The 13,843-nt window shown below is 40.0% G+C and overlaps 1 protein-coding gene across 1 annotated transcript in view; it reads left to right on the top strand.

Annotated features, from left to right (window-relative positions):
• Positions 1 to 3,931: 3,931 nt before the first annotated feature.
• The window catches only part of LOC311304575 (uncharacterized protein), a gene marked incomplete at its 5' end in the record, with an annotated part of 75,869 nt that continues 65,957 nt past the window's right edge, over positions 3,932 to 13,843 (top strand). Inside the window, 5 exons of the mRNA XM_084431684.1 lie at positions 3,932 to 3,990; positions 4,329 to 4,781; positions 5,284 to 5,754; positions 6,049 to 6,471; positions 6,769 to 7,191. Coding sequence (XP_084287810.1) covers positions 3,932 to 3,990; positions 4,329 to 4,781; positions 5,284 to 5,754; positions 6,049 to 6,471; positions 6,769 to 7,191 — 1,829 coding nt within the window. The remainder of the gene's footprint in view (positions 3,991 to 4,328; positions 4,782 to 5,283; positions 5,755 to 6,048; positions 6,472 to 6,768; positions 7,192 to 13,843) is intronic.

Genomic DNA, 13,843 nt, shown 5'->3' with positions numbered 1-13,843 from the left:
CACCAGAGTTCCACTGGGGGCGCTCGCCATGAGTGCAAAATGAATGGGAGTCAATGGGGCTAGACGGCTAAATTTGTCTCTTTCACCCGATTGCCGTTGAGAAATCTCAGATCTGATTGTAGATTTTGCAAGTTCAACATGGGTTTTAGGTCGAAAGTTGAACGAACGAGTACTTATGTCGTTTTGATTTCTTACAGGTTGAGTTGTTGTTGCCCATAACACGCTAGCATTCTGCTAATGACGTCAGCATTCTGACGTCATTGACACTTTGAAAGACTTTTTTAAAGCAAATAAGTGACTCAAAAAAATCTAACACCCAGCAATGTGTAATTTCTTTGCATCTCCTTTCGAATACAACATTCAAATTACTAGACAAAAAATTATATCCTGAGAAAAGTGGATTTTGAAGGGTATACCGCCATTGACCTCCATTCATTCTGCACTCGTCCTGTGAGCGCCCTCATATGGAATCAGAGTGGAACTGCAACCAGTTCAGAAGCCGGAAGTGTAGTGAGAGTGAAACTTCTCGCCATATTAGACATTCTCTGGGATCATGTTAACTGGGGAAACGCGCGTGCACGCAGATAGTTTTACCTGGATTTCCAGCAGATGTTAGACGGCTACAGATTCGTCTCAACCATTTTTCACGGATCCATGATTAAAAACGTATGTTTCACCAGTTGTATACACACTGGTGTGCATAATAAAGCGATTTGTTTTTGAAGTGTGTATTCCTGCGTATTTGACGCAATTTCAAATAAGTTTAACATACTTAAGTGTCAAGCTCAGAAACCACGCCTATGTTAACATGGGGCATTTCGGTTTCATTGGATGAACAGCAGAGGTGTGGACTCGAGTCATGTGACTTGGACTCGAGTCAGACTCGAGTCATGAATTTGATGACTTCAGACTCGACTCGACAAAATGTACAAAGACTTGCAACTCGACTTGGACTTTAACATCAATGACTCGTGACTTCACTTGGACTTGCGCCTTTTGACTCGAGAAGACTTGCTACTTCCCATGAAAACTGGGGGAAAAAATGTCCACATGGCCGCGCCGCTCTCAGTTTATCTGCAACTGTGAAAAAAAATGTGCACCACCTGTATGCATGCAGCGAGCGTGCGCGCTGCCTGCACGACATCCAATCACTGTAGTCCCACGTTGTTTTGATTCGACAGCATAGCCCGTTTCACTTTCACACATACTCCGTTTGCAGTGCGTATGCGCCAGCGGGTGCGTATTTTTTTCCGTACCCATGTTAACAGGTTAGAGCTTTCACACTGCACGCGGTTGCAGTCCGTCGATCCGTTCCAGGTGCGGTGCGTATACAGCAGTGACGCGATCGTTTCGGCACCGAGTCTATTTCTGCTGTGCTGCACATGTGCTGCACGCGCTGAATTAAAGTGACAGCGCATGTTTCGTGGTCAACATGAACACAGATTGACCTAAAAATTTAGTAATTTCACCATAAATGCGATTAATTAAATAAAATGTAGTAATCTCACCATAATTGTATTTAATTAAATACTATTTTCACTTTAAGACCAGGGTAAAGCAAGGAAAACTACAATTTACCTCAACAAGGCGACATAATGAACAAATCTCGTCTCATTCGTGGAGGTGGAAAAACATGTTCCTTGTGACATGCAAGATTTATTGTATTAATTTAAATATAAAATAAAAGGCATGAGAGTCGGCTGTTTTTTTATATAAGTAGCCTATGGTTAAATATTTGACCACTTGCTTTAGGAACTTCATATAAGTAGAAGTAATGCATTGAATAATAGGCATACGTTGTTTAAATTGTGTTTAAACGTGCATACGTCTATTAAAGAGTGTATGTGTACAAAGAGAATCGCAATGCTGAGACGTAAGACCGGGGTAGCCTAAATCAAGGGAAAATACATATTTCAACAAGGCAACATAACACTCGTCTCATTCGTGGAGGTGGAAAAACAAGTTCTTTGTGACATGCGAGATATATTGTATAAAGATTTAAATTATGCAAAAGAAAGCGTATGAGTCTGCTGTTTTTGTCAATTTTAAGTTTTAATTTAAAATGTAGGCTATGCGATTTTAATATAAGTACATGGTTAAATATTTTACCACTTGTTTGAGCAACTTAATATAGCCTATAATTATATAAGAGTAATGCATTAAATAATACGTTGTTTAAATTGTATTTAAACGTGAATACGTCTATTAAAGAGTGTATACGTGTGTACAAAGAGAATCGCAATGCTGACAAAAATTTTTTTTTAAATAAAAGATGCTAATAACTTCTGGATTTGAAATACAAATAGTGAGTATGTATTTGTGGTACAGCTGCGGATCACGCACTGCAAACGCAGCATATGTGAAAGCACTATCGCGCGTGCTGGTCTTGCACCGCATACGCACTGCAACACGCATTCCAATTATATTATCAGGTTGGTCCAGTTTTTCAGAAGTGATAATTTTGAGGAGTGAGGATTTTATTGATGACATGTTTAAAAAGGTTTAGGCTAAAACGACCCATGTCTATTTGAAAGTTAAACTGTTTTGCAATATGAGGTTAATACAATACAGGACTGAAGCTGCATGCTGTGCATTGTTCTAGTGCAATATGCTGTTGAAATACAAGCATTTTTTGTGAAAATTAAATTTTCTGTTTTTTACTGTATTTGATTATAAATCAAAGTATAAAAAGAGGTTTAAATAAATACAAATCTTACAGGCGTACATGATTTGTATAAATTTTATTTCTGTGGTAAGAGGACTTGAAATGACTCGAAACTAAAATGGTAGGACTTTGGACTCGACTTGAGACTTGTTGGCTTTGACTTTTGACTCGACTCGGGACTTGCCTCATCTTTGACTCGACTTGACTCGGGACTCGAGGGCAAAGACTTGAGACTTACTTGTGACTTGCATAACAATGACTTTGTCCCACCTCTGATGAACAGACTTGTCAGTGCACTTCAGAAGACGTGTAAGAATCTTCTTCTCAACATTAGTGTATCATATTTTCTGTAGTGTGTTGTCATGAGTTCTAATCACAAATAACAACAGATGTAGATTAAATTAAAGTAGCTATAGGCTACCTAAAAGAAACATAAATTGCAAAGTCATTTACATTTTTTTCAAGTTGCATTTATTGATCTGCATATAGCCTAATTTTATAATGGATCTATTATTTTTTATATAAAAACACTTATCAGCTTATTTTACTCTGCTGATTATATTAAGATCTCTTTTCTGTACAACCAGCTCTGACGCCTCTGTATCCTTTTCCCTGGACATAAAGCAGCTATGCTTATACACGTAGGGTCATGAAGTTAATTATCTCATGAACTTGTAACATTTTCAACAGATTTATAAAATAAAAAATAAAAAAATTAAAAATAAAAACGAATTTTGACTCTTCTTCTTTCAGAACAATTCTATACAGCAAATATATAGTAATATTGAATTGTATAGTGTCGAGCTTTCCTGTAGCTCAAACAGTAGAGCGTTGGTACTTACAACACAAAGTTCATGGGTTCGACAACTGTCTGACGTTGTTTGTTGAGACATCCTAGCTATGACGACGACAATAAATAGCTTTAGACGCATTTGTTGTTGAACTGGCTGACATCGATTGAAATGACTATTATTTGCTCAAAAATAATAAAATACACTTACTTCTTCTGGAGGTGACGTTGGATCGCGAACAGTAGGCAACGATCCACACTTGAGGATTAACTTTGACCCTCGTTCACTAAACAGTCAGTCAGAAAATGATTCTTGTATTTAGGAAGTTTAAGTGGCGCCTTTTCTTCATAAATAAAATCCATCCGCTGCGTTTTCAGTGGCTCTGATGTCAGTGAAGACTACTATGTCCATTCTTACATCCCACAACAGAACACACTACACTTCTTAGGAGACATTACCGGCTGTCGTTGAAACAATGGAGGATGGTGATGACGTACAGATCACCGAGGGCGGGGTCTATGCCAAAACCAGACTGTCAATCAAACACGTCGGTGGGGCTTAGCTCAATTCTACGTCACAGTGAGGAAAATCTAGAACAGGGTGTTCTGAGACAGTGCTTGTGATTTATTGAGATAGTAAAAAAAACTACTGGGTGGATTTTTATCATTCTAGGGTGGTTTTGCTCACACAATGCCAACACACATTTATGTTCAAACACCATGTAAAAGTGAATTTTGCATAATAGGTGCCCTTTAATGTTGCTTTTATGTTTCTTCTCATACTTGTTTTGTGTACTATATACTGTAGTTGATTTATAAATGCTGTATGTTGTGATAAATTCATGCAATCTTTGGTTCTCTGTATTTTATTAGGTTTTGGTTCTATGATGATGATGATGATGTAGAAATGATGAAGTCTGCAGTGAAATTCCTGCTGAATCTCAGTGTTGCTGCTGTAGAAAATGTCACAGTTACAGGAACAAGATTCTCTACTCTGCTGTCATCTGTGTGCAGTTACAAAACCTTCCCTTATGATCAAGAGCGGAATGATGATCTGGTTTATCAGAGTGATTTCCTGCTGGATCTTTACTTAGATGTGAAGAACTATGAGACTCAAACAGGCTGGAGTTTCCTTCCAGCATTACAGTCAGTTTTCCAGTTACCTGATGTCTGGATCATAGATCTCTCACAGAGAAAGACCTCCGTCCTCCTGGAAGTGCTGAAACTCCAGACAGAGAAGAAACCAGTAGAGCTGAGAGGATGTTCAGAGGAAGAGAGAGAAGTGAAGAGTTTCCTTCAGTGTCTGCCCTACATCTCACAGCTGAGGTATATGAACTTTTGGATATTCACTTACTGTACCTACTTCTCAATCAGTTTCACTTCACTGTATCTGCATCTGTTTATGGAAAGATATGCGTTATATTCATTTAAAATCGTTTTTACAATGATTAAAGTAATAAATTATTTTTTTCCCTTTCATCCGATGCACTTATTAAACTATTTATAACAAAGGAAGCTGAAATTTGTTTTCAAGCACAAATAGAATTTCTGAGTTCTTGTCCTTGTCAGAATTCTGGGATCATTTATCTCTGTTTATAGTATTTTTTTCTTTGGGAAACAGGTTTGACTTTAGGAATATCAGTGATGCAGTGAAGTTTCTTCTGAGACTCTTGATTAAAGCAGCAGAGACTGAGACATTCTGTCCTCTTATATTAATGTTGCTTTTATGTTTCTTCTTATACTTGTTTTTGTGTACTATATATTTTATTTATAAATGCTGTATGTTGTCATAAATTAACAGGATTTTTATTTCTCTGTATTTTATCAGGTTTAGGTTCAGTGAAGATGATGATGATGATGATGATGATGATGTAGAAATGATGAAGTCTGCAGTGAAATTCCTGCTGAATCTCAGTGTTGCTGCTGTAGAAAATGTCACAGTTACAGGAACAAGATTCTCTACTCTGCTGTCGTCTGTGTGCAGTTACAAAACCTTCCCTTTTGATGAAGAGCAGTATGATGATGATCCTGTTTATCAGAGTGATTTCCTGCTGGATCTTTACTCACATGTGAAGAACTATGAGACTCAAACAGGCTGGAGTTTCCTTCCAGCATTACAGTCAGTTTTCCAGTTACCTGATGTCTGGATCATAGATCTCTCACAGAGAAAGACCTCCGTCCTCCTGGAAGTGCTGAAACTCCAGACAGAGAAGAAACCAGTAGAGCTGAGAGGATGTTCAGAGGAAGAGAGTGAAGTGAAGAGTTTCCTTCAGTGTCTGTCCTACATCTCACAGCTGAGGTACCTGAACTTTTGGATATTCTCTTACTGTACCTACTTCTCGATCAGTTTCACTTCACTGCATCTGAATCTGTTTATGGAAAGATATGCATTATATTCATTTAAAATCGTTTTTACAATGATTAGAGTTATAAATTATTTTTTTCCTTTCATCCGATGCACTTATTAAACTGTTTATAACAAAGGAAGCTGAAATTTGCTCTCAAGGACAAATAGAATTTCTGAGTTCTTGTCCTTGTCAGAATTCTGGGATCATTTATCTCTGTTTACAGTATTTTATTCTTTGGGAAACAGGTTTGACTATTGGAATATCAGTGATGAAGTGCAGTTTCTTCTGAGACTCTTGATTAAAGCAGCAGAGACTGAGACACAGACAGGAGAGCAGAAGCTGAAACTGTTATCATCAGTCTGCACCTACACATCTTTTCCTTATCAAAAGACTAACAGAATTAAACAGAGTGATTTCCTGCTGGATCTTTACTCACATGTGAAGAACTATGAGACTCAAACAGGCTGGAGTTTCCTTCCAGCATTACAGTCAGTTTTCCAGTCACCTGATGTCTGGATCATAGATCTCTCACAGAGAAAGACCTCCGTCCTCCTGGAAGTGCTGAAACTCCAGACAGAGAAGAAACCAGTAGATCTGAGAGGATGTTCAGAGGAAGAGAGAGAAATGATGAGTTTCCTTCAGTGTCTGTCCTACATCTCACAGCTGAGGTACCTGAACTTTTGGATATTCTCTTACTGTACCTACTTCTCAATCAGTTTCACTTCACTGCATCTGAATCTGTTTATGGAAAGATATGCATTATATTCATTTAAAATCGGTTTTACAATGATTAGAGTTTTAAATTTTTTTTTTCCCTTTCATCCGATGCACTTATTAAACTATTTATAACAAAGGAAGCTGAAATTTGCTTTCAAGCACAAATAGAATTTCTGAGTTCTTGTCCTTGTCAGAATTCTGGGATCATTTATCTCTGTTTATAGTTGTTTTCTTTCTTTGGGAAACAGGTTTGTCTATAGGAATATCAGTGATGCAGTGAAGTTTCTTCTGAGACTCTTGATTAAAGCAGCAGAGACTGAGACACAGACAGGAGAGCAGAAGCTGAAACTGTTATCATCAGTCTGCACCTACACATCTTTTCCTTATCAAAAGACTAACAGAATGAAACAGAGTGATTTCCTGCTGGATCTTTGCTCACATGTGAAGAACTATGAGACTCAAACAGGCAGGAGTTTCCTTCCAGCAGTACAGTCAGTTTTCCAGTTACCTGATGTCTGGATCATAGATCTCTCACAGAGAAAGACCTCCGTCCTCCTGGAAGTGCTGAAACTCCAGACAGAGAAGAAACCAGTATATCTGAGAGGATGTTCAGAGGAAGAGAGTGAAATGATGAGTTTCCTTCAGTGTCTGCCCTACATCTCACAGCTGAGGTACCTGAACTTACATGCTTTTTATTGTTGATTTTAACCCTCAGATCCCCAGGCATTGATATTCATGATGTTATTTATGTTTTTATCATTAAACATGTTTTAGGAAGGCATTGATGAGAACATTTATCTTGTTTATGGATGTTTTGGATTGGTGTGTAATTTGGAAAAACATTGCTAATTCACCATGTTGATTTTTAATACAGCAAGTGAAAGTTTTGGATTCACAACACAATTCAATGCACACATCTATAGGCAAGGCAAGGCAAGTTTATTTATATAGCACATTTCATACACAATGGCAATTCAAAGTGCTTTACATAGAAGAAATTAAAATAATAAAAAGAAATAAGAATAATTAAAACAGTTTAGAAAAATAAAATAAAATACAGTACAGTACAAACTAGGGCTGTCACTTTTTATTCGATATTCGAATATGCATTCGAACATGACATGAAATATCCAAAACCGAACTATAAATAAACTATCCGGTTTTTAAAGTGCCATGTTTTGTTGTTAATGATTAGCCAGCCTGGGTGCCAGCCCGAACCCCGCCCACAACATTTTTGGGTCGGGAAGTTCGGTCTGGACTCGCTCCGTTGAGGAGCTATTATGCCCGAACAAAAATTGTTCGGACCAATCAAATTGTCAGGGCGGGCTTTATACGATGATGGACAGATGAGCAACGGTAACGTAATCATCCACGTCACCAAAGAGCGCTTGATTTGAATTAGTTTACAACAAAGACGACTGCTGCTGGAGAATTGAGATTTCACGAGTTACCATTTACAAATAAGTCAGATAGAATAAATGCGTATATAAGATTACACACAAATAAGTCGATAGAATAAATGCGTATACGTGCTGTCCGAGGAGAGGGCTGTGGGCTCGGTAGCCATACTCCCCCGTATTCCTGGTTGTGAGAGAACAAGACAAGAGTGAGGATTCGGGGTGGTGGAGGGATGCTGAAAAACTGTCAAAGAGTGTTAGGTAAGTTTACAGAGTGAATATGCTTCCTCATGCTGATATAGGGTAACGTTAGACATGGTATTGTTTGATGACAAGTTGATATTGGATTGATTATTTGTACGTGCTCCTCCCGAACTTTGTTTATGAAACATCATGTGTAGATTCCGCCATCGCGTCTGTTATAGAAGATATCGACAGCGCATTCATTTTAAAAGAGGAACAGAGAGCCGCGACATTTTGTTGGTTGAAAATATGAATGAAGAACATACGTCATTTACTCCGTTGCTCTGATTGGTTGTAGGTCTATCCAATTGAGTGCAGAGTTTTTTTTTTTTCCTGGTTCGGTTGAGACACGCCCCATAATCAAATCTCTATGGAGCAGTACTCAGACTCACATTCTGACTAGAATCTGAGTATGACGACGTCAGGCTAGTTAATGATTAGACCGTTTGCTTTTTATTTTATTGTTTGCCATCTCATCCAGTAGCGGCCGCTCTAAACGTATTGTAGCGTAGGCCCATGACCAAATCAAGCGAATAATAGCAGCGAATAGCCAGCTTGTTTTGAAAATGGAAGATAACGACAAAACTAAAGAGACCGCGCTGTAATTCCTGCCTGTTACACACACACACACGAGTCGACCCACAGAAAAGACGCGTGTCAGTATCGAGTTCTCTTTTGGGCTTGAACAAACCACAACACACAAATTATGCCAAATGTCCGTTTTGTCGAGTGTCCTCATAAGAGCAGTCTTAAATTATTTAAATAAAGTCTTAAATGAACGTAGAGATGTGAGAAAATGCGATGCGTGTCAGATCGCGTTTCTGTCCGCAGCGACTGGTCTTAAAGTGTCATGTTAATCAAATAACAAAGGTAAGAGAGTACATTACTCACTCAGACCTGGCGCCAGGAGGATTATTATACCGGTAGCCTAATCATGAATACACTCCGCTATCTTTTAACACATCTCCGGCGAACGGCTATTTCACGCAAAAGAAAAACTCTCCATGAAGCGCAGTGAAATTCAGCGACCATGCGGCGTTTCCTGATGGATCGAGGTTGTTCGTTAAAGGACAAGTTCAGTATTTTACACTTAAAGCCCTGTTTATAGATCGTTTCTGATGAAATAGAACGGTTAAGATTAAAATTTGGACACATGCTCCTGTCCCGAGAATTTTAGGTTTATTTCGATTTCCCCAAAACCTCTAGAATGGGTGTATAGATGGGTTTCCGTTTCGCGAATTACCCATTATCCTCTGCGGCGCCCCGCCATGTTGTGTGTCAAAGCTGTCAGTTATCAACTGTGCTGCATTAATAGAAAGCCAGTTAATATAAAGTATTTTTGACTCTTGTGTTGAGATAACGATGACAAATTCCTCCAAACCTGGCGACAAGGTGAAGGTTATTTACAGGGACACATTAGACGATGTTTGCAAGGCAAGATATGATGAGAAATTTAGTTATATCGATGGAAAGGATCCTTACACAATGTCGAAAGAGGACTGGTTATGTAGGCTAATGCTGCGGCGTACCCCGATATTCAGGAAATGCACATTGCCAAGTATCTCATCCACACCGTTAGTGTGTACACTTTTGACGAATTAAGAGGAAGAAAGTCTCTGGAACTGGAAGCATACAATTATTTTGTTAGAATGTGCGAGTTAAAAGTTTATATGGTCGCATTTGTGCGAGTGCATGGTCATGTACTACTCAGTTAAATTCACGCATGAATTCTCCTGCATTGAACTTGTTTTAGCGCCCGCCAAAGTCTTATTTGATCGGTGAGTAATGTAGATGAACTGGGCGCATGTTTAACTGAAAGAACGAGCAGAGGGAGAAAGCCGGTCGCGCGCGCGCACTTTCTCTCTCTTCGGAGTAGAGGTCTTCACGGGTCCAAAAATTCGTGCCCGAACCCGAAAGAGACCCGTAATGTGCTAAACCGAACCGACCCGGACCCGTCTATTATTTCAAAAGCTGGACCCGGACCCGTGCAGATCCGAGAAATGCCTAACCGGACCCGACCTGGACCCGTCTATTATTTGAAACCTGGACCCGAAACCGCCGGGAAGACACAGACCCGACTGGACCCGATTGTCATATATTCCACCTTAAACTGCTATTACAAGTCAATAAACCTGTTGCGAAAAATACAACTTTTTGTCTTACCTAATTTAAGGAGCCATGGAAGCGTAGTAGTCTCCTCTCCTTTCCTTGTAACGTTAACGTTACCTGACTGGCTGTGATCATGCATTACAATCCTCCGACAAGAAAGTTATTCATGTTATTCCTCTAGTTATTCCAAGTCCAAGCTTAATCCACTCATTATTTCAGCTTCAAAAGTCCACTTGATGTCACGGTGACGGATGACAAATGCAACTTTGCACATGTAACATACATTCTGACTCGAGTTAACTCGCATAATAACTTTGACTGTTTGCCCTTTTGAACTAACGTTATAATAACGATTGCTCGTTCAGTGCCATGGCCGCTGACGTTATTTATTTGCTATCATCTCCGTGCTCTGCTCTGCATCGAGTCTGAATCTGACCACTAAAACTTTAAGATTAAACAAGACTGTTAATTTATATTGTAAAATCTAAAGCGCGGTTTGGCGGTCCCTCACTGAAACTCTGCTGGTTGCCATAGAAACATGACACGCGCTTGAGACTGCACATGCACGCTAGCTGGATCAACCTAAAATATGCTTTTTAACGCAATTTATTTTGAGTGTCCTAATTTTACAAGTTGCAAGTTACAAAAAAACACCAGCAGTGTCTAATCACGGTTTTCTCCGAGTCTGATCTGATGACTCCGATCGCACGGGTATTACACACAATGTTAAACAGACCCGGGACCCGAAGTAATAAATTCGGACCCGACCCGGACCCGGCTGATAATTTAAAATATAGACCCGAACCCGTACGGGTCCCGGGTCGGGTCCCGGGTCGACGGGTCTCGGGTTCACTGTGAAGACCTCTACTTCGGAGCCAGGCGAAAGTGTAAACAAAACTTCACCGTCTCCAAACTAAGCGCTGTCTTGCTCTCTCTCCCTCGTGGAAATGTTAGTCTGGAGACCTGCATTGGCGGTTCACATCGCTGTAGCCAGGCGGCTGATATCTGCACAGCCTTTATTATACGGTACATTTAGACTCAGTGTCAAGACAACACCATCTGGGTAAAAAAACAACAACACAACGCTCCGAACTAATTTAGTGTAGGAGAGAGATGGAGAGCAGAGGCACGGAGCGATGTGCTCCAGGTTTAGCCTTTGCCTCTGGCTCGACCAGCTGATGTGGCCACAGAGAAAGTGATGAAGGTGGACAATCGTCAGAGTGTGCTTCTGCCCAGCCAGCCAACACCTCTCAAGGGCTGTGTCGATAGTAGCCGCCTGGGTACAGCGATTTGACAGCCGATGAGAGCTAACGTTAGCGCATTTAGCTAGCCCATCTTGGAAATGATTAGATAAAGTGTCACATCTCCAGAGCACAAAACCTCTAATGTTCACAAGAGCAGCACTGAACATTAACTCCAGCCAAACGGAGAATAATCGTATGATTTTTATGTTCAGAATAATGCCGATTCAGGATATTATCATGCTCCGTAACACAAACACTTGACACACAAGATGGGGCCGGTAGGAGTTGCGGGAGAAATGTGACGTCATCGGAAATCTATCTATAGGTGCACTGGGACAATCCTCTATAAAACGCATTAAACTTTAGTTTACAAAGACGTGAAACTCACCGAGTGGTCAGGGGTGTTCACTGATATGCTCACACAAAAATTGCTGCAAAAGATGCTTTCCAACAGGCGTTTTACCATTCGTTGTAAAACTGTGGATCTATTTTTCCAAACGTCTCACTTGAGAGCTTGAATAATAGACACTCCAGCCCAGTTGGTGGCGATAATGCACCTTTGCCAAATGCAAGCATCCGCTGGCATTTCATTGAATACACAGAAGAAGCAGAAGAAGAAACGGCGGAGTAATACCGTACCTCACACAGCTCTTTCAATACAAGTCAATGGAGTTGGACAAAAACTACGATAAAACCTGTTGGAAAGCATCTTTTGCAGCGATTTTTGTGTGAGCAAATCAGTGAACACCCCTTACCACTCGGTGAGTTTCACGTCTTTGTAAACTAAAGTTTAATGCGTTTTATGAAGGATTGTTCCAGTGCACCTATACACCCATTGTGGAGGTTTTGGGGAAAGCGAAATAAACCTAAAATTCTCGGGACAGCAGCATGTGTCCAAATTTTAATCTTAACCGTTCTATTTCATCAGAAACGATCTGTAAACAGGGCTTTAAGTGTAAAATACCGAACTTGTCCTTTAACTTCATTTTCCATTTTACTCGTAGATATTCGAATACATTTCTTGATATTCGATTACCATTCGAATTTGATTTTTCTTCTTGAATTTGACAGCCCTAGTACAAACAGTCGGACGAACAGTGGCACAGTGCTCATTAAGTAAATGCATAGCTAAACAGAAGTGTTTTGAGTCTGGATTTGAAAGTGACTTCAGTAGGAGCACGTCTGATCTCTTCTGGAATCTGGTTCCAGCTGCGGCTGGCATAATTGCTAAAAGCGGACTCGCCATGCTTAGAGTGAACCCTTGGTATTTCTAGCTGATATGATCCTAATGATCTGAGTGATCTGTTGGGTTTATTTTCAGTGAGCATATCTGCAATATATTGAGGTCCTAGGCCATTGAATGATTTATATACCAGTAATAATACTTTAAAATCAATCCTAAATGTAACTGGGAGCCAGTGTAAAGACCTGAGGACTGGTGTGATATGTTCATATTTTCTGGTTCTGCTCAGTGTTCTGTATGAGCTGCAACTGTCTCATGGTCTTTTTGGGAAGGCCAGTGAGGAGTCCGTTACAATAATCCATCCAGCTGGTGATGAAAGCATGCACAAGTTTCTCTAAGTCTTGTCTGGAAACAAAGCATCTAATTCTTGCAATATTTTTCAGATGATAGTATGTTGATTTAGTTATTGCTTTGACATGACTACTGAAACTAAGGTCTGACTCTAGTGTCACACCAAGATTCCTGACTTGATGTTTAGTTGTTTGACCCCTAGAGTGAAGGTATGCGTTCACCTTGAGAACTTCATCTTTGTTTCCAAACACAATGACTTCAGTTTTGTCTTTGTTTAACTGAAGAAAGTTTTGACACATCCAACTGTTGACTTCATCAATGCATTGGCACAGGGAGTCAATGGGGCTGTAATTGTTGCGATGGGGCTAAGTAGATCTGTGTGTCGTCTGCATAGCTGTGGTAAGAGATTTGGTTCTTTCTCATTATTTGGCTCATTGGGAGCATATACAGGTTGAACAGGAGTGGCCCAAGAGTTGAGCCTTGAGGGACTCCGCATGTCATGGATGTCCACTCAGACTTATGGTCTCCTATACTCACATAATAACCTCTCCCATCTAAGGATGACCTCCTGAACCATTTTAGGACTATCCCAGAAAGCCCCACCCAGTTTTCCAGCCTGTCCAGAAGTATGTTGTGATCGACAGTGTCAAATGCAGCACTGAGGTCGAGTAGTACCAGCACTGATAATTTGTCTGTATCAGTATTTAAGCGAATATCGTTTATTATCTTTTTGAGCGCTGTCTCTGTGCTGTGGTGCGGTCGGAAACCAGATTGAAAATTGTCAAAGTATCCATTC

Source organism: Rutilus rutilus (assembly GCF_951802725.1).
Source record: "Rutilus rutilus genome assembly, chromosome: 1".
Lineage (NCBI taxonomy): Eukaryota > Metazoa > Chordata > Actinopteri > Cypriniformes > Leuciscidae > Rutilus > Rutilus rutilus.
This window is presented reverse-complemented; position numbering and strand designations above follow the sequence as displayed.